At 35.7% G+C, this 21,969-nt stretch overlaps 1 protein-coding gene across 1 annotated transcript; it reads left to right on the top strand.

Moving 5' to 3' along the window:
* The first annotated feature begins 1,669 nt into the window (after positions 1–1,669).
* LOC126719796 (uncharacterized) lies at positions 1,670–20,680 on the top strand. The gene is made up of 18 exons (XM_050422311.1): positions 1,670–2,310; positions 2,637–2,685; positions 4,170–4,607; positions 7,371–7,723; positions 7,821–8,021; positions 8,110–8,298; positions 8,506–8,580; positions 8,658–8,724; positions 8,852–9,932; positions 10,014–10,070; positions 12,829–12,903; positions 13,053–13,088; positions 13,320–13,323; positions 15,259–15,590; positions 16,887–17,139; positions 17,219–17,992; positions 18,435–18,681; positions 19,028–20,680. The coding sequence occupies exons 1-18, from the start codon at positions 1,900–1,902 to the stop codon at positions 19,465–19,467; spliced, it is 5,082 nt and encodes a 1,693-aa protein (XP_050278268.1). The 5' UTR covers positions 1,670–1,899; the 3' UTR covers positions 19,468–20,680.
* The last annotated feature ends 1,289 nt before the right edge of the window (positions 20,681–21,969 follow it).

Genomic DNA, 21,969 nt, shown 5'->3' with positions numbered 1-21,969 from the left:
CCGTGAATTTTTTTTTTTTTTTTGGGTGGAATAAGCCCATACTAATCGATTAGCTGATAATCTAGCACTCAGGGGGATGCCTAAGATTGAGGTGGCATCATCAGGAGAGAAAGTTTGTCTAACCATGTCTGTATGCCAGCGTTTATCCAAAGGGTCAATAAGGGAGCTTACCCGTGCATCAAAAGGGAGTCCAACCGGTGGTGAAGTGAGCTTGAAAGTGGATGGATTTGGAAGCCATCTATCATGTCAAACCCTAATACATTTCCCATTCCCCACCTGCCATCGGTGACCATTATGGACAACTGACTGAGCCGAGAAAATGCTTCTCTAAGCATATGATGGGTGGTGAACTAATTCAGCAGATAGGAAATCACCATCAGGGAAGTATCTAGCTTTAAACACTCGGTGAACACTAGCCTTGCTTTATGGCAATATTGAATGCCCTTAAATCTTGAAACCCCAAACCTCCTTCTTTCTTAGGTAGACACACCTTGTCCCAACTTAGCCATGCTATTTTAGACCACTTCTGATTTTGCCTCCATCAGAATTTACGAACCATTGAAGTTATCTCATCACAGTGCAATTGGTAACATGAACATGCTTGTTTGCAGGGATATATATATGTATGTGTGTATGTGTGTGTGCGTGTGCGTGCGCGTGCACTTTTGTAAGACTCGTAATTGAGGTGATAAATTAATGAAAACATTATTTGTCTTTAATGAGTCACGTTTTTACTAAGACAAAGAGGGGTAAGTTTTATTTTTAATTTTTATGGGAAAAGAGGGGTAATTTGGTTTCTCGATACTAAATCGTGTTAGATTTAACATCAATTGTGTTAGATTTAACATCAAAATAAAAATGTAGGGAACATCAAAATAGAGTTATAACTTTAATTCTATAAATTTTATTTTTAAAAGATATAATTTTGACTTATGTTGCTCTTAATGATTGCTTTCTATCATCACATCAAGACACCAGTTGGTTTTGGTGTAAGTAGGAATCGAATCTCAAATCTCTTATTGGACAACAAGATACTTTATTAGTTAAACTAATTAGAACCCGTATAATTCTAGAAAGTTAAGTGTGATGAGGTAAAAGGTTATCGTGGATAATTCTTTTTTTTTTTTTTTTGCTGAATTGTGGATAATTCTAGAAAGTTAAGAGTTTGTTTAGATAACTTATTTAACTGAAATTAAATTTTTTTTATTGAAAGTACAGTAGATAAAAGTAAAAATTAATTGAAATAGTACAGTGAGACCCACGAATAATATCAAAAAGTATAGTGGAAGTCATGAATAGTAGCAAAAATAAGTTGAATAATAACAAAAATAAACTAAGTATGCGTTTGGATTTAGATTATTCTCTTGCGCCTCTTGCACTGTTCATGTGACATGAACAGTGCATTTAGGTCAATGAAAAGTAATCTGCGCATGAACAATAACTTTTTTTAAAATTATTTTTCATTTTCAATTTTCAATTTTTAGCAAAATAAACATTATCCAAATGGGCCCTAAATAGTAAAATAAGCTCACTTTTAACTCTGAGCCCAAACGTAACTTAAGTGCAATGGGGTGAAAGATTATTACGGAAAAAAGTAATTTGACCTCTTACTCACTCAATCAATCAATCCTTAACATCCAAGAGGTGATTATTGGATTCCAAGAAATTGGTCCATTGACCTGGTAGGCCTAAAAGTCCTCCGAAGTTGTAAAAGAGTAGTAATTCCAAACCGTAAACCTTACTGGAAACTTCCCTGCTCCCTCACTTCCTAATATCCCTTTTTGCCTTAACCATCGTTATTTCATTCATCCATTCACCACCTTCACTACCACTCCTGTAAACCCTTCCCTCCAAGCCATCCCATCCTACCAGTATAAAAAAAAAAAAACCTGAAACCGCATGGACGCGTACCAACAGTCTCAGATGTACATGAATATGAGGCCGCCACAGCCACCACTTCCGCCATCCACGTCGGATCCCCACCACCAACTCCACCACCACCAACAATTCCAGCCGCAAAGGCCACAAGCCCCGTGGTTCCCTAACCAATTCCAGTACCACCACCCTTCCCAGTCCCCGTCGCCTCCGCCACAGTGGCCACCACCTCCTCCTCCTCCTCCTCACTCCGACCACCTCCCTCCTCCTCCTTCTTATCCTCCACCTCCACCTAACCCTTATCCTACGCACCCCCCCGTCCACCACAACCAGTTCCCTCCTCCTCCTCCTCCTCCTCCTCGTCCACAGCTTCCTCCTCCTCCTCCTCTGCCACCTCATTCCCAGGTCCCTCAGTCTTATCCTCAGGCCAATCAGGTACTTCCTGCTTTCTCTTTTAAAGTCTTTTTGTCGTTTAGCCTTTCGTTTTGGTTTTATTCTAATCATGCCTTTGTGATTCTCTTTCTAGGGTTTTAGTTTTCTTTGCCATTTTTTTTTTTTTTTAATAATGCTATGTATGTTAAGGAGTCTTGTCATTTATATCTATCAATCTCTATACTTGCATGTTAGATAAATTGATAATGAACTTTATTGAGCTGTGATTAGTTGCCATTTTTTTGATGGTAGATTTGTTAGTTCTTTTAGTTGAATCGTAAGTAATTTCTCATATTGACTGGTTTTTAACTCATAATCTTGTTTTGTAGGAATGGGGCACTTCAAATTGGGGTCAACAACAAAGTTATAATTATCCTGGTAAGTTGTTGTATACAAGTTTATTCAATTATTCACATGGAAATGTATTGCTTTTTTATTGTTTGTCATGTTTTCCTTTGACCAAAAATTGTGGAATTATCCTGGTAATTTGTTGTATACAAGTTGTTTTGCCATGCTCACATGGAAATGCATTGCTTTGTTATTGTTCACCATGTTTTCCTTTGACCAACTTGCAAGTTAATGGAAAACATAAATTTTGGTGTCAAATTTGGACCCTTTGAGTAACTTCACTATTGGATTGTCTCAAGTCTTAACTCTGCATCTGGACTGATGTGTCGGTAGCTTGTTCTGAAATGACTGAATGATAGCTGTTCTGTTTTGAAATGAAATTGAGAAGCTGATGGCTGCATCATTTGAGATGAGTGTCGGTGATGTATATAACATGCGTGACTGCTAAATTGGCATCTCTTTAGTTGGGTTGATTTCTGTGGTTTTTAACTTTGTAATTGGTTATGTAGAAATGAATGATTGACATATTCTGGTACCCCGTCTTTTCTTAAGTTTTAGGGGTATGCAATGTGTTTAAGGTGTTGATGGTGAGCATATGCACTGTACCAATGTTATCAGAATTTCTAGATGTCCCTGATTTGATGTAGGACAAATAGGGAAAGGGAAATTTGTCTTTGTGTGCTTGGGGTGGAATTAGTGATGCGGAAGATGCAAGAAGATTTTTATTTAGTATTATTTATGTTTGCAAGTCAATTGTATTTTTAATGTTTTAGGTCCTAGTAGTTTATTAGGCTATTAATATTTTAATTTGGAAGCAAGGTTATTTTCGTAATAAGGTGATTAGGGTTTCTTAGCCAATTAGAACTAGGGTTTAGTAATCCTTTATAAGCAACCTATTGTACTCCTTGAGGAGATAGTTGATATTTTGATGAATGAAAACAATGGCCGTTTGTTCTTTCCTTGGTCTGGTGCTGACTCCAAGTAAGGCCTAGGTGCTGACTCCTAGGTCATATCCTTTATTTTATTATTGTTTCAGTTTTGTTCTGTGTCAATTAGGGTTAGGAGAACTTGTGGGTCTAAAGTTTGGTATTTTGAAAGATTGTGTTTTTGTGGTTGTGTTAGGAATTAACAAGTGGTTTGATGAGTTATTTAATGTTTATGTGGTAGAAGGAAGTATGTGGGGTTTTAGTTTTTTGATAGGTAAAAGAGAGGGCTTGATTATTAAAGTGGTGATGGTCATCATAAACGTTACTTTCTATAGGTTCTCACAGTGAGAATCCTATTTATCAAAAAAGAATTTCTAATCACAATAACCAATGCATATAAGTGGTTTGACCTGCAATTTGTTAGACTCTTAATGTGAAACAATTATCTAGTTCTGCTACTTATGGTTTGAGGGTGAGCCATATCTTACCTTTTAAGTAATACTTTTATTAGGTTTATCTCAAATTGAGCATCCCTTTCTGTATGTCAATGAAATTGGCTTTAACTTTTCATGATCTTTATAATGACAGTCCATGGCAATGAAGAAGATTGGGCTGCTAGGGCTAGAGCGTGGGCAGATGCTAAAACTGCAATGGAGAATCAGCATTCACAGTCTCAATATACACCAGCTGGCAGGATAGAAGACCAAAGTCATTATTATGATCAGTATCCACAATCTGTTGATTCTCATTATTCGGATATTCAAAATCAATCTCATCCTGCATCAAGCTATCAACAGTTTCCAGTATCAGGTGTGCCTCTACTCTGGCCATCAGTACTTCATACCCAGGAGAATGCATTCAGTTCTGAACCATTTTCTCATGTTCCAGATGCACATCTGCCTTACAGTGTTAGAGACGGGACTTTGGCTGGAGATTCAAGTGCTATGTTTCACCAACAAGGAAATATGCCCGCAAGTTCATCTGTTCATCAGCAGGAGGTACCTTCTAGTTATTCTTCTATTACAGGTAATAATTCACTAGCATATTGAGCTTGCATGTAAAACTTGTTTTGAAGAAATGCTGCTATTACTAATTAATTCTATATTTCCAATTCTGTCATTAATCCATAATTGGGGACTTTCATAGAGCAATCACTGAAGTGCATGAATTTTTTACTTTCAAGACTCTTATCTGCATGTATGTTATATTTAATTGGAATTTCCTTTCACCTTTATTTTTGGTGGGTTTTGGAGATGGGGTGATGTTGGTTCTCCTGCTGTAGTTCCTTCTATCACTCCGCCCCTTATTTAATATGGTTATTGGCTAGTGGTTGTTTAGCAGATATCTAAGCTGTGGTATGAAGTGTTTCTTTCTCAAAGTTTGTTTGAAATAATAGTTCTCTGTTACTGTCCTAAACACTTGTGACATTTTCTTTTATGGACAAAACTTAGGTACAATACCTTAGGTGCTGTACGTTAGGTTCTTCTCTTAAAATTTGACCATATAGCTACTTAATTAAAAAATCCACTTCTATCCTATGAGAAAAAATCCACATGATAGAATCTTAAAAAGGGAATCTAAGTAACAGTACCTAAATACTGTATTTAAGTTTTGCCCTTCTTTTATTGAATGATTTGCATTAATTTTAGTTCTCTTTGTGCTCTATGTGTGATTCATGCTCTCTTCTTTACATGCAGTTTTACAATTGGAAATTCTTGTAGAATAATTTATACCAGTGATATCATGTTATCCAGTGCACTGTGATGTTTTGCATTGACATACTCTTCTGCAGGTCTACATCCCATGTGTGGATTCCTTTTTGTTACAATAATTTAATAATTTTACTTATTAAAAAAAAAAACAATAATTTAATAATTTGACAATTTTTATTTTGTAACAAGCATTGAGTTTGTTAACTGGCATTATATTAGAACATCCAAAGTTGTGAAGACTGATCTTTGTTCCTAAAAAAAAATTATCCATGTGGAATTGACTCAGCTAGTGATGAAGAGTTATGAATGTATGGAATAATGGTGCATTAGTGTTTATTTATTTTAAATTTTAAATTTTAAATTAAAATTTTTTTTTTTTTTAAAAAATGGAAAATTGCTGTGTTTGATGCATGTCAATGTAAATGGTTATACAGATTATAGAGACCTGCCTTCTTTTATAATTATTTTATGTTTGTGAGGCCTGTTGGGAAGTGGATTTGTGCCAATTTTTTTTAGGTGTTGTATTCAGCTTGTGCAAGAATAGAGAGGAAAGATATGTGGTGAAAGTTGAGCAAAATTGGCTGTTTTAGTGTTTGATCATAGTATGAGCTGCTAAGAGGGTCTGACCCTATTAGATTTTCCATGGAAGGCAATATGGTGCGTGAAGGTTCCTTCGAGGGTAGCTTTGTGGACTGCTTCATTGGGGAAGATTTTAACTATAAACAAGCTTGTAAAATGGGTTATGCCTTTAGTGAATCATAATTAAAAAAAAAAAAAAGTGAATCATAGTTGTATGTGTAAGTAATGTGGTGAGATTGTTGATCATTTGTTGTTGCATTGCTCAATAGCAAGGGAGCTATGAGCCTTTGTCTTTGTAATTTTTGGAGTGAAATGGGTTATGCTGAAGACTGGTTTGTGAATTGCTTCATTGCTTTTGTTGTAGTCCTAAATCTTTCAGTAGTCGAGTATACAATGTGGTGCCATTGTGCTTGATGTGGCATATTTGGTGGAAGAGGAAAATGAGGATTTTTGAGGGGCAAGAGTTGTTTGTAGAGAGATTGAAATCTCAGTTTGTTTGGTCTCTTTCTTTTGGATATCTTTGGATAGGGGTAGACCTCCAACTTTGTACGATTTTATTGACTCTTTTGTACTCTTGACTACTAAGGCTCTGTTTCTGAGTTCATAAGAGAATAGAATGAAATGATTATAAGGGAATAGAAAGGAATGGAATGTACTTAAGTAAAGGAAAGGAATGGAAAGAATGGAATTAAGTAACCTTGATTGGATGTTTTAAAATAAAGGAATGGAAATGAATGAAAATGAATAGAATGTAAGTAATCTTGTTTGGGAGTATCATGGAGGGAATGGAATTGAATTATTTATGACAATATTACTATTAGACCCATATTTTAAAATAAAGGGTTGAATATATAGGGGCATTTTGGGAGTTTTAGTAAAAAAATTATTAATCCATTCCCTCCCATTCCTCCCAATTTTGGGGGAATAAAAATTTGAGGTTTTAAGGGAATAGAGAGGAATGAGTGTTTCCTTCTAATCATTCTATTCCCTTCCACTTAAACTCCCAAACAAGGGAATGAGCTTTCCATTCCCTCCATTTAAACTCCCAAACAAGGGAAGAGAAGAATATTTTAAAATTATTCTTTTCATTCTATTTCATTCCCTCATTCCAAATGAGGCCTAAGGGGATCTTCTGGTTATATATTTAATATACTCCATCTGTCCCATTTTTTTATATTCTTTGACTTTACACTTATAAAAGAAATTATTTTATGTTTCAAATTTAATTACAACTTTTGCTGTAATTATGATGAGAAGCAGTGTAAGCTTCTATTGGCCTACATAAGAGAATTTCATTAGAGGATGGTTACTTCACTTGACTTTCAATCACATCAAAATTTGAAGTCTAAAAAAGCCAAGATTTGTCTGCATTACCCTTATGTTTGTGATTCTTGATAGCCGTTTGAACTTCAATCCCCCATAACTCCACCCAATACAGGCACGTGCACACACTGACACTTTTTCTTGTTTGCTTTTTGACTACTCACTTAATTGGCAGGTAAAGAAGATACTGCAGATCAAAATCAGCAGTCATACAAACTGTTGCCTCCTCCAAATTCCTCAGCTCAGGAGGGACAGCACCATGTGCATCCACTGCCTGCCTCCTTCATGTATGGCAATCAGTCAGCTGATTCCACAGTTAATCCTGCTGATCAGCCTTTGGATTTTGTGCCTAGATTTAACCATGATTATGATTCACACATGCAATCTAGTTATGCTAATCATGATTCAGTTGGACCTGTAAGAGGTGTTGACCCTGTTGCAGCAGGGCAATTAAATAATTGGACTCCTCCTGTTACACCTGGTTTGGTTTATCCTTCAATTTCTCCAGATATTGCATCAGGGGCACAGGTCTTATTCTGGCTTTCTGAGTTGTCCTTCAATTCTAGACTCTAGACTCTAGAACCTTCGTATCAAAGAATTTGCTGACATTTGTTTCATGTAGCAGCATGATCCTTCCATAGCCATGCATTCCTCCATTCCTGCACATGCTGCACCACCATTTGGAAGATTCCCTGGACCAGGTCAGCCTACAATTCCATCTGGTGGTGCACCCTTTGCCCTAAGTGCTGGAACTGCACTTCATCCTACAACAGCCTTCTCTGCTGATGCATATGGAATTTCAACTATTCCTGAACGCCCTAAAAAGGTAATTTTGTCAGTGTTAATGCTTTAAAAGTGGCATAGCTGTTATTGAATTTATCTCACTATTTAAAATGTTTTGGAATTGTTGCCAGCCGTCAGTGCCTAATTGGATTAAAGAAGAAATAAAGAAAGCAGTCATTACAACTTCTGTAGATCATCTTAAGGAGGAAACACAATCCAATGAGGATGAAGGCATTGATAAATCTTTTGGGAAGGCTGATCAGGCAGATAGTAAAAGCGTTGATTCTTCTAGGTCAACTGAAGAAGATGATGATGATGAGGTTTTATTTTACCTGTTTTGCCTTGTGATTCTCCGTTGTTTATTTATATTAAAAAAGACTCCCTTGCTTCCCCCCTCCCTCCCTCCCTCCCTCCCTCACTCTTTGGTTTAGGGTTTTTTTTTTTTTTTTTTTTTTCCCCCTTTATAATATAGTTATTGGTTGCACTCATTAGTCTTTTGTTATTGATTTTCCATAATTGCTCTGCAGGATTACGTGGAAGCAGCAAGAACTGCAGCAATTAACCAGGAAATAAAACGTGTTCTAACTGAAGTTCTTTTAAAGGTTACAGCTGCTGAGAGTGATGTTTGTCTTTTTTAATTTCTTTCTACCATAGTGCTAACTTTAATGTTTTTTATTAGGTTACTGATGAGCTGTTTGATGAAATTGCAACTAAAGTTCTTAGTGAAGATGATCTAACAGCTGATGGTAATTGTATCATGACCTCTTAACTTTTCTGTCAGTTTCTATATATCTTTGACGCTGGATTTGAAGTTCTCTGACTCTGCCATTTAAAAAAAAATAATGACTATGATGTGATTTTTTGTTGTTATAGTTGACCAGAACACTGTCACTTCCAATCATAAGGTATCACCATCATCTCACCCAGCAGTCGCAGTTCCTAAGCCATCTGCAAAAGTTCTAATTCCCACCCTAGCAAAGGATTCTGACACTAGAAGTGTCAGTGAAAAATCTAGTACCAGTTCCCCAGGAAATATTTTAGGTCTTGCAAATTATGCTTCTGATGATGATGATGGAGATGATGAAATCAAGAGCTCCAGTGTACCAAATTCTAATCCTGTTCTTCAGCAGTCAAGCATTGAAAAGCTTTCAGAAGATGCACATGGTGCTGCTGAGAATGGAATTTCCAAGGTAGAACTGAAAGAGGACAATAGAAGTCAGAAAACAAAGGAGAGCAACAATGGTGATACTGTTAATGAGATGAATAATAATAGGGTGGATAGAGATATGGGACACTCATATTCTTCCAAAGTGGTTTCTGAAGATACTGATGACGGAATTAATGTTAGTGGAAAAATGCTAGATGGAACCAATTCCTCTAGATCGAAGAACACTGCAGGAGTAATGGAATCTGAACATCCTGAAGAGTATGTCAATGTTAAGAGAGCATCAACAGATGATCCCCACCACAGTGAAATGAGAAGGAAGTTAGATAAAAGTGATCGACACGAGAGTAAAAAGAGTTCTGGGAAAGATGGTGGTAAGATAAGGTCAGATGAGAATGGAGATGAACGCAGGAGACAAGATGAAAGGCATTCAAGAAGGGAAAAAGAAGATGATGGGTCAAAGGAGAGAAAGAAAGATCAAAGTTCTAAGCCTAGGGAAAAAACAAAGGATTCTGAGTCAAGAAAAAGGTCTGACCGTCTTGAGGTCAAGGATGACAGAAAAGAAACAGAGAGGCTTCATAGAGCTAGTGCTAAAGAAGATACCAAAAGAAAACAAGAACGCAGAAAGGATGAGGAGGAAGATAGATCAAGACATAAAAATGCAAGCGATTCAAGCAGGCACAAAAGAAGGCGTTCTTCTTCCATCAGCAGTAAGGGTAGAAACAGTAAAGACAACTCAGTTAGTCATGCCAATGATTCAAGTGATGACACCTCAGACAATTCTAAAAGGTTCACCATTAAAATCTTCTGATTCTGCCTCTCTTCTTTCTGTTTTGTTATATGGTCCTTATACATGATCATATACTGCAGGAAGCTGCAATCGAGAAAACGTCACTTATCACCATCACCTGTCAGGTCTAGGAGAAGGTATGTATTTATTAAGATCTCTTTACTTTTTATCCAGGTTTAAATTGTGAAACATCAAGGGAATGTTTGGACATCCTATGAATATCAAATTGAGCCCATATTTTAAGTAGCACTAAAAACAAAATACTTGATTGTATGACATGGAGCTATTATCATAGTCACCAAGTTAATTTAAAAAATGGTTGAATAGCTTTATTATTTTTTATTTTTCAAGGAACCAAAAATGCAATGGTCTAGTTCAACATCTGTTCAATGTTTACATCCAGCATATTACTTAATTTATGTGCAAATTCTTTTGTGGTTTCAAATTGGGAAGTTAAAGGTACATTTATTAGTGGTAATACACATTCAATTTCAGTAAAGGTTTATTTTTTAAATTCTATTTAAAGGCAGATTTATCATTAATTTATGATATCAATCATGTTTTCTGTGGAGGCAGCTAGTGGTGCAATCTTGCATAGAGATACATTATAATGAAAACAGAATTATTGGTCTCAGTTTTTTGTTATCCGATTTGTACTTATAAAAAAAGAAGTTTTTGTTATTTGATTTGTGAGAGTTGTGAGGTTTGTGCTATAACACTTTCTTTATGCCTAGTTTTAAATGAATAAGACCTAGTTGAGTTGACTTAACCATTTTCTTATATCTTATATATTTGTTAATTCTGCGTAAGGTGTTGTCAAATCTCTCTCTTTCCTATACATATTCTCTCCCCCCTACCTCTCTATTTTTATTTGTTTGCAAGTAGTGACCCATGCCCTTCTGTTTATATATAAACACTCAACATTAATCTTGAAATTCTAATTATAGCTGTTCAATTATAGACCTGAAACTTTCATTATTCAAATCTTTATTTGAGTGGATGAACACTTCAGGGAAAATTTTCTTCTTCAATTTACTTGAAATGCTTGTTCTTTGTTATTTTTTTTCTTAGTTTCTGGTGTATATCTTGTATGGAGTGGACTGGTTTTAAAAACTAGACCGGACAAAGAACTGGAAAATAGAGTGGCTCTCAGTTTTCTGGATCAACCAAGGTTGGTGATCGAACCAGTGATGTCAAAAATAAAATAATTTAATTAATAATTAGTAAATAATTCTATATTAACTAAATAGTTAATAATAATATTTACCAAAAAATTCAAAAACTTAAAAACAATTTTGTAAGTGAATCTTAAATCTTATTAAATTTAAGAAAGTGGAAATAACAAAACACTAACTATAAATAACCAAATTATCATTAGAAAAATAATATATATTTTTAATTCAATACATATATTCTAACTGTCCAAATAAAGAAAATGTGGCCAACAATAAATCCTCATTTATTTTAACCAAAAACAAATATATAACAAATGGTTATATTTAAAAAATATTAAACAAATACAATATCATCCTAGTCTCCACCCTCCATTCCCACTCGCTCCTTTCCAATGGCCAATATAAAGCCGCCCACAATAAGACTTTAGGTTAACTTCTTTTTAATTTCCAGAGATGCCACAATTGTTTCTTTGAACGTCACAGTGCACAGATGCACTCCACAAAGCATGCTGGTAAGCCGCCACCACTATGGAAGTTGTGGGATTGTCACCACTGAGAAAGGTGTTGCCAATTAACAGATCCAAGAAATCTCTAGTAATAGCAGTTGATTCTCCTCTGGATCGACTCTCCAAGTGATGGTAGAGTCCATGCAGTTGGGATTGACTGTGATTTTCTTGATAAGGAGGGCGAGACTATACTGACTCTCCACTGGATCCTCTTCACTTTAGGTTATCTGATATTTTCTTAGTTATCACTCTCCCTTGACAACCTGTTTGACCTGTCCAGTTTTCGGTTTTGATGATTCTACTGTAAATTCTCCGGTTCTCAGCGATTGTGAGATATTTCCAATTTTTATTGATAATCGGACTGGAATACTAGCTGGTTGACAGTTGAACGGGTCAAACTGGTGGGTCCAGTCATCGAAACCATGGTTATGCCCCTTTTGCACTTTTTACTGAAATAATTTACTTAATATAAAAAAATTTCTCATTATAGGCATGAGGCCAGTTTCCCCCTTATCATTATAGAGGACACTCTTTATTTTTTGGTGAATTTGGGGTGTTTCTTTAATCAATTAATCTCTTATTATTATTATAATTTCTACCACTCTTGGTGCTACTGATTATGGTTTTACCTTTTCACTGCATTCTTCTACTTAAAAATTGATCATCATAAATTTAGTGATATGGTCAGGTATGGACAACACTATATCTACAGTTACGTCATTTCATTTTGATGCATCTGGCACGTGTATGTGGTTTATTCTGTCTGATAATAAATGGACAATTTGTTTTTTTGGTAATTATACACACACGTTTGAGTTTTAAACTTATGACGTCACCCTCACCTTGCTCTTACAAGGGAAGGAGGTGTCATTTGTGCTTGAGGCTAAAATATATGGACAGTTGCAAGTGAGTGCAATTCTTAGTAAATGTGAAAGCTGGATTCTATGGAGCAAATTTCTCATGTTTTCATTTGATATTAAGCCAAAAATCCTCAGTAGGTGGATCTACAATTCTTGTCCTGGATTTGGCAACATGCTCCCATTTTTCGTTTTGGTGTTTTAATTATATATCTCCAGTTTTATATAATTAGAAGCATAATATTTTTATGCTAACTGGAAGCTGCTTATCAAGTTTGACTATGCAAAAGGTTGAACATTTCTCCTCTGAATACGTTTAACTCACCAAATCAGTATGATGGGTGTTTTCATTTCTAGACAAGTTTCGCGGTCCCCACATAGCAAGCATTCTCAGCGCAGGCATTCTCCCTACTCTTCTCTTGATACCACCAGGTATGTTGTCTCTTAAATTAAGATTGTGTTATTTTTGTGACACACACACCCATCATCATAACAATAAGCAAATCAGGTGAAAGTGTTAGGCTTCTGAATTTTAACTCTTAACATCATCTAGTGTATTTATGCTACGAATTTAAATGCAGGGGAAGAAGGTCAAGATCCAGATCTCCTGTTCGACGGCATAGATAATTGAAGAAAAGGAAGATTATGGGCTTTGATGGGAATTTCTGGTGGAAATATTTTCTAGATCAGCCTTGAAGCTTGAGTTGCACTCGTAAATCTGGTGTGCATCAGGGGTTGAATGATGTACTTGGTTGACATCATGTGGGTGTATGTGAGGGAACTTGAATGAGTCCTAGTATCCTGTAATCTTTAGTTGGTAGTATAATTGCATGAAAATTGCATTTTAGACAGGTTAATGATGCATCAAGGTAGGCAGATGTCTATCTCTTAGCTTTCCTACTTCTGGAGAAATTTGTATTCCAGTTTTGTGGTCTTTAGGATTGCACTTTTTTTAGTGTTTATCATTTGTAACTGTATCTACAGCGTGGAAGGCATTCCCAGAGGTTTTTGGTTATTGTATTTCCATTTTATTTTGATTTGTTATGTTCTTAAAAATTGTTCTTGAAGGAGAAAACCAACATTATATGTGTGTGAGATTAGGACAGGACATTTTTTTAAGAACAAAACACAAAATTTGTTTTGATTCACAATCATAATAATCTTTTCATTTATTATTTTTTTGGGCTTCAAAATGTCTTTTCATTCAATTTCAGTAGCAATTACTACATCCATTTTTGCGACCCATGGTCCACGCCCCTACCCAAAACCCCTCTGACCCAACTTCCCTGTACTTTTATTTTCTCCAGTCTCCCCTCACCCACCTCGGCAACACTACGAGGCCTAAAAATGAAATGAGAAATAATTATTAGGAAATAGTTTACATATATTTCATTGTATGAGAATTTTGTCGTTCACCCCTCATTAATCGAGAGAAAGTAATCAAATTATACTTTTATCCTTGTATTTTTAAATCCAAATGTAAAGCCTCCATAAACACGAAAGGAGGGTGATCATAGGCAATAATAGATTCTGGTTGCCTAAAACCAATTCTGGCAAGGGCATCAGCAGCCTCTAACTTCCCTGTAGCAGTGCTGGTCTCGGCTTCCTTAAAAACTTGGACAATGGCCTTGCAATCAGCCACAATAGACTGGGCTAGTAACATTGGTAGCAGATACAAAGAACATGACTTCAAAAGCATCCACATTGACAATGAGCATAATGGTAAAAGTAAAAATTATATACTTATTTGCCTTCATCCCCTTTTATAAATTCCCTTACACATACAAAATTGAATATATCATCTCATTTCATTCTTCAATAATTTATTCATTCTATTCTTCTGTGACCTCTATGAAGATATTGCCTCAAAATTGCACATATTTTAGCATTCACCGAACACAAACTGCTGTGTTTCAATTAAAATTGTGTTTTTAAAGCACAAGTTCAAAAATTCATAATTTTAAAATGATTTTACAAAAAGTGTAAGACAGTGTGCAACAAGAAATGTGTAAAAAGATTTTTTTATATTTATTTTAGGAACTATGTAAAAAGATTTTATTTTTTGGGTGTAAAAAGATTTAGTATTAGTTTTTAGGTAGAGAAGATTTGAACACATTATTTTGTCAAATAGAAGAGCTATTTAGTAAAAAATAAGGGCCGTTATCGAATTTTAAATCCTCTCTACCTTTTAAACAAAAACAATGCTAGGATCACAATATAATACACAGCTTTATTCACCCATATGCCGAATTGTGCGTGGACTTATAGACCTACTAATTTTTCTTCATCACTCATGAGTGTAGAGTTGTAATAAAAGTGGTGTATTTTATACCATTTTTCCGTCGGCAAAAAAATCTGTCTCAAACTTTGTTGATGCAGTTCGATAATTCAATTGAAAGAAAAAAAAAAAGAAGGTTCACTTTTCAATGGAAAGTGGAAACTGACGTGTCCACAACGACAAAGCCCTCACATGGCTCATGGTCTTCCCGGACTTGGTGGCGCTGATAGTCAAAGTACAGTAGTGGCAAGTTCGTTACTAGTGCATTTTGTTTCCTTCAGTTAAAGTTTCATTTCCGTATCTCTCTCTCTCTCTCTCTCTCTCCCACTAACTCAGCACCGGCTTCATAAATAAACTAAACAAAACAAACCCATCACAAACTTCATTTCATTCTTCTTCATAATACAACAATGAAGGCATGGTTCTTTCTCTTTTCACTTCTCTCTCTATGTTTTTTTTTTTTTTTGTTCATATGCATTGTTTCTAAGCAGTTTGTTTTTGTTTCACAGGTATTCCAAGTTGGACTATGCTCAGTTTGGCTATCTGGGTTTGTGTTGATTGCTCTCTCCCTCTATGTTACTCAGAGGTTACCTTCTCTCAATGATCGGATCAAAGTGTCAAAACTCAATCTTGGTGATCTGGGAAAACCCAGAATTACCATTTTCTCAGCTCCTAGCCCATTTAATGGCTCTGTTGGGGCTAGGCAGAGTCTAGCTATTCGGTCATGGCTTGCTCTGTCCCCACAAATTTCTGTTCTTCTCTTCAGCCAACACCCTTCTGTTGTTTCCTTCGCTGGTGATTTCGGTTCACGGGTTTTGGTTGAACCCAACATTGATTTCACGTAAGCAAATGAGTTAGTTTTTGATTTCTTTATCCATCAAGTTGATTGACTGCATTAATTTGAAGGCAATTGCTATATGTATAGAGCTTCAATTTGGTATCTTGTGCTGGGCTTCAGAACAACTAGATGAGTTTATATATGGATGTAATTCCCTCTAGTTGCTAACATAGCAGACTGCTATCTGACTGGGAACAGTATAGTGTTAAAATAATGGTGATTAAATTACCTACGTCCTAGCAGCTTAAGTTTTTGGGACAATTTGTAATTTGTTCTAGTATTATAAATGATTACATTTACCAATTCTTAACAGCTTACACTTTTAGGATAATTGATATTTTATAAACGGGAAAGTAATTTGTTTTCCAGCAAAAGATTTTGGATACCTTTTTTTTTTCTTTCTGTCAATGAATATAGAAGTTGATATTAAGTACATCAGAAGATTCAAGATAAAAAGCCTTTATGTTTTCTATAATTCCTGGTGGAAAAGGAATTAGACATGTGCTTGACACAGATAATCTGCTGTGGTTGCTTTAGATTGTTTCTAAGGTTTCATTAAAGACAAAGCAGGAACAGCATCAATCTGTGGTCCAAATATGGTTAAACAAATATGTTTGATAGAAATTTCAGTATTAGGTTCTACATTCAAAGACCCTAGTATATACATAAAACAATTTGGTGTTGATATAAGGATAAACAAATATGGGTTATATAATAATACTAGGGCAAAGTAGTCCATGAGAAGATGTCTGCAGGTAGCATGTTTAAAATAAACTTGATTTTGTTCAATATTATGACATTACTATATAGTTATAATTTTAAAAGCCTGTTGGTGTTCAGATTCTATTGCACAATTAGTTTAACGTTGTGTCATTTTGAACTAAAATTCCCCCCTGTTATGTAATCCACATACCAGAATTTTTTTTTTCCTACAAATATGTATTGTTTTAGGAAAGATTTTGTTATTGATTTAATTTGATTTCAAATACATGAAACATCTAAAAACAATATATCCTGTGAGCAAGTCTACCAGGTGTATGAACTGAATGTCCAGATGCTTATATTATACAATCTTATAGACAATAATGAACAGCATCCTATGAGATTTTCTTTACAATTTTTTATTATTATTATTATTTTTTATTTTTATAATTAAACTTTACAAAAAACATTTTAAAGAAGATATGATAGATAATGGTTATGATTTTGTACTCTTGCATGTTAGTGAACTGTTTCTTGCCTTATTTACAAGGAAAAACGTTGAATACATTGCCTTATGATCTGCCTGTATGTATCTAGGTTTCTTGGTACTCCATTCTTCCATTCCATGATAGCAAGATCGTGGTCATTCACATCAGATATTTTTGTTCTCATCGATCCTGAGACCATTCTTCTCAATGACTTCATTTCCACTCTTAACTATGCTTATGAACTTGACCGTGATTGGCTCCTTGTTGCTTCTTCACGAAATATTTCCCACTTCCCATTCTACTTGGATGAGGCTGGGAAACGTTGGCGAAGAGGGGATGGCAAGTGGATGAGAACCCAGGAGGTATAAAAGAACCTGTTCCAGATTGAAAGTTGCTGGGCCATGTGAGACAACTCAATTTAATTGTACTCTGTTCATTCAGTTGCAGGAGATACTATGTCAAAGTTGGCAGTGGAATCATTGTAAAGGGAGAATGCTTATGGCATGGAACAGCGGGGATTTGCCCTTACATACTGGCGTTCTTCCTCCTTTCTTGTATGGGAAAGGGATTCACAACAATTGGCTTATTAATGAGGCCATGTCATCTGATTTCAGGTTTGTGTTTGACTCCAGTTGGACCATCTCAAGTTTCCACCTATATGATCCAGAGCCTTGGTCTAGTGGAGTAGTCGGAAATTCCAAAGTTTCAGGTATTGAGATGAGAAGCTGGGAGTATGTTGGAAATTCCCATATTGGGGCACTGTATGGATCCTTGTTGTATCATGAAGCTAATTATTCTAGCCTTGTAAAACTATTGAAGTGTGACAGAAAATATATTTTCTTCAACCCAACGGAAAACTTTGTTTATCCATATGGATACCAGAGTTCATTCAGATTATGGAAGGAAAGGATCTTGCATCCCTGGAGGAAAAGGAGGATCATGGCTTGTATTGATGGTATTAATTCACTGGAAAAAATACCGGATTGCTCTCTGAAGGATCATATGAAGCTCTCAACACCATTAGAATTTGCATTCTCCTTGGAGTCACTCCTTCCTTTTATTGCAGACAAGAACAAGACAATTGTTCTTGCAGTTGCTGGATATAGTTACAAGGACATGTTAATGAGTTGGGTGTGCAGGTTACGCCGCCTCCTGATTACAAATTTTATGATTTGTGCTCTTGACCAGGAAACCTATCAGTTCTCTGTCTTGCAGGTATTTCTGCTTCGATGCTGTTCTTTTTATTTATTTATTTATGCACTTTTTTGATAATTAAATTTAATTATTTTGCTAATTGACTTTCTTTTTTATCTAACCAACTTCTTTTGTTGCACGTGTTTATGTACATGCATATGCACATGCAAATAAAATAAGGAATCTAGTGTATTCATCAAGCAGAGTGAGTTTGGTTAACAATATATTGCAGCCAAGTCTGGGGAAACTTGTATACTATATTACTACGAACACTCTGCTTGATCTCACATCTTGAAGCTTGTTTGTGTTGTTGGGGCCTGGGACTAATCTGATGTGTGTGTGGGGGAGGGGGGGAATAGCTTAATGGAATAGCTGAGTTGTGCCTTGCATTCCATCATGCTGTTGGAAGATTGCCCCTAAGGTGTGTGAAATCTAAATTTAAGTACTTTGTATTTACTGATAGGGCCTGCCAGTTTTCAAGGATCCGTTGGCTCCAAGTAACATCAGCTTCAATGATTGCCACTTCGGAACAAAATGCTTTCAAAGGGTGACCAAAGTGAAGTCCAGAATGGTTTTGACGATACTGAAGCTTGGTTACAATGTACTGCTTAGTGATGTGGATGTATATTGGTTTGAAAATCCATTGCCATTGCTTTACACTTTTGGCCCTGCTTTTCTTGTGGCACAGTCAGATGAATACAAAACAACAGGTATACTCTAAGCATCTCAAACTTAAAATAATCACTCCTATTCTGATGGGTAAAAGGTACAGAATACAAATATACTGTTAAGGGAGGAAAATAATAATTGATTGGATAACTTGAATATCTGGTTGATATTGGTGTGATCACTTACAAATCAAATTTCTTATTTTTTTTCTTCTATTGTTTGGTAGGTTTACAGAAATAGATGCAGGTTTTTTTATTTATTTATTTTTATTTTTATTCTTCATAGTCCGAAATATTTTTTAGTGGGATCACTTTTTAGTGATTCTTCCATTATGAGGATTAATTTATATTTAGTGTGACATGCTCATCCCTCTTTGCTAATATGCAGGACCAATAAACTTACCTAGGCGCTTAAACTCTGGTTTCTACTTTGCTCGTTGTGATGATTCAACAATTGCTGCTATGGAGAGGGTGGTGAAGCATGCAGCAACTTCTGGCCTCTCTGAGCAGCCAAGCTTCTATGACACGTTATGCGGGGAAGGTGGATCCTATCGTGTGGGTGACAATAGATGTGTGGAACCTGAAACAAATCTGACTGTTTATTTTTTGGACAGAGACCTCTTCCCCAATGGTGCTTACCTAGATCTGTGGAGGAAGAAAAATGTTAAAGCTGCCTGTGTGAAGAAGGGTTGTCTTGTTCTCCACAACAATTGGATTAGGGGGAGACTGAAGAAGCTGGAACGCCAGGTATTGTCAGGCTTATGGGATTATGAGTCTGGTACAAGGATGTGCTTGCAAAGTTGGCACAATTTCAAATTGACAAACTAATGGGGCCTAGGTGATGCTTTATCATCCTTTATACAAGGCTCACTTTTGGTTTTCACTTCCAAGAAGAGACAAAAATTACTCCAAGAAGAGATACAGATGAAGCCATTCCTTCTTCCATGTTTTTGACTTTGCTGAGCATTGGTTTCATCACTGCTGCTTATTGGAAATTATTAATTATAAGAGCCGGCCATGAAAAATAAAATAGAATATACATTTGTCAATGCTCATTGGTGCTAGTATACCTCTGGCAAATAAAAGTGTTCCATATTCCCTGCCAGCGGAATATAATGAAACATTTGGATATATGACATTTGATTGCTGGCTATGATGAAGGGGTGTATTCAGTTGCTGGGGATGGGTCACAACAGAGAAACTAGAAGGAAGAAATACTTGGAAGGAGCTTCCAAGGACACAGAATTTAGAAGAATATCGGGAGTTTCCATATCATTGGACATTAGCCTACAATCAAAGAATATTTTTTTGAGGATAGTTCATGCAGGTGGGCAAGAGGAACAGTATCAAGATGCGGTTCCTGCATCTCGATTGATGGAAAAATATCCTGGGATGTTTGTTGCCAGGACAGAAGTTTTCACAAATCCACATAAGTCCCTCTTACACCCAGAAGAGAATCTCTTGCCTGGTCAGAAATATTATATAATCCTATCCAGGACTGTACAGAAACTGAAGCATTGATACCCAGAGAAGGCCCAAGTCAAAGAAATTTCCGAAGAAGAAGAGTGGGATTCAAAGATCATCATTGATGCAGGTGAAGTAAGTATGGAGGAATCTGTTTGTTCCGCAAAAGAATTTTATCTCTCCAGGGAGAGGTGGTCAAAATGTTCAAAGAAAAAAGGTATAAGAAATAAAACACCTTTCGTACCCCCCCTCCTAAAGGCAAAATCATTCAGAGGATTTCCATGGGAGCCCAGCCTAACTTCTGTACTGGAGCTCTCTCCATGACTTGGTTCTATGAGATGCTTCTCCACATGTGGTACATGGTCTTTCCGAGCAAGTGAATTGCTCATATAAATGTGTTGATTGCATGGAGAAGGTTACGAGAGCTTTTATATGTGCTTTGTGTACGTAAGGAGTCTCCTCTTTTGAATAAAATTCTGATTATTTATACAGATTTTAAAAAAAATGCATGGAGAAACCTGAGAGGGAAATGTACTCACTATGATGAATTGAAAGTTCACTATTTTCAGTGCTATAATATGCTTAAGGTGCTGTACCCTAGATTATAGGACTCATCAGTATATTTCTAAACTCTTTATTTATTTATTTATAATATTTATTACTATATTTCTAGACACTACGGATAAATTTTGTCAAAATCTTCTGGTATACCAAAATTTCACTGGATCTCTTAGTGTTTATTCTTTTTCTTTTTGTTTAATTTTCCTCTATTTGGTTTCATTTTGTTCCTATTGTAGTTCTTATATAACACATATTACTAGTGTTATTCCTTGTCTTCTTATCCTGCTTGTCCCAAAAAATATAAAATGGAGTGTTTAACAAAAATTGTTATACAGTGAAATTCATTGTTTCCTATTAGCTTAAGCTTTTGAGATTAGTGGTATTTTATCATAGTATTAAAGTAGGATCTTAAATTTTTGGACCAAGAGGTAGTTTATCTAGTAAAATTAAATTTCTGCCTAGGATGAAAGCCTTGTGGCTATGGCTTGGCTTCCTAGTGTACTAGCTTCTACTAACTAGCTCATCTCATTTAGGAATTGTTCTCTTGTACCATAGTTTGAAATATGGTCCTGCAGCATGGCTCCAAGGTTGCCTATATTAATTTATCTGAGTTCAAGAAACGTAAAAGTAGTCCAAATATACGGAAATTTTGTTAAGAATTTAGATCATTATTTAATACCAAGGTTTACTGGATTTTAATGACATGCAGTTTAAAGATGCTTAGCAACAGTGATCTGGTTTCTCTTTGTGAATAAAGTAGGGCTTTAGCAATGATAACAATGTTGAGATAGTACTTATTTAACTGCTCCCAGTGTCTTCAAAATAAAACTTCAAAAACTACATTCTTAGCTCTACTGGCCATTGAACCCGCTTGCTCTGCACTGTATATAGAGCATGAGCTTGCTGAAATCAACTTGTAGTTTAGAGATTACTACTGTCTCTGATAACAACAATTATCCGCAAAGCACCATACTGCTGCTGAAACCCTTTATGTGACTATGTCATAGTTGTACACAAGTCGAAGAGAAAACAAAGAGGATTGTCTAAACAGGAATGAATGAAACTAAGATGCTGTCTGACAGTCATTCCTCTTGACTTTAACACAGTATTTGGAGGCTAAAACAGAAATAAATAGATACCTCATCTTACCTATCAGATACTTGAACATATTCCTTGCTAGATTGATAACATACCATGTAACATTTATGGATGTCATATCTTCTTAGTCCTTAATTTCCAACATATGTAATGTTTCGAATGACAATTTTAGACAGTTATAGCTATTATATATTGGTAGCTTTCATA

The sequence above is a fragment of the Quercus robur genome, chromosome 3 (genome assembly GCF_932294415.1).
Source record: "Quercus robur chromosome 3, dhQueRobu3.1, whole genome shotgun sequence".
In the NCBI taxonomy this organism is placed as follows: domain Eukaryota; kingdom Viridiplantae; phylum Streptophyta; class Magnoliopsida; order Fagales; family Fagaceae; genus Quercus; species Quercus robur.
This window is presented reverse-complemented; position numbering and strand designations above follow the sequence as displayed.

What these genes read in the sequence shown, in the direction of transcription:
- LOC126719796 (XM_050422311.1), top strand. Translation starts at nt 1,900, where the DNA reads ATGGACGCGTACCAACAGTCTCAGATGTACATGAATATGAGGCCGCCA. An exon ending in ATATTGCATCAGGGGCACAG is followed by an intron (nt 7,724 to 7,820) that starts GTCTTATTCTGG and finishes TTCATGTAGCAG; the next exon opens with CATGATCCTTCCATAGCCAT. An exon ending in TCTTCTCTTGATACCACCAG is followed by an intron (nt 12,904 to 13,052) that starts GTATGTTGTCTC and finishes ATTTAAATGCAG; the next exon opens with GGGAAGAAGGTCAAGATCCA.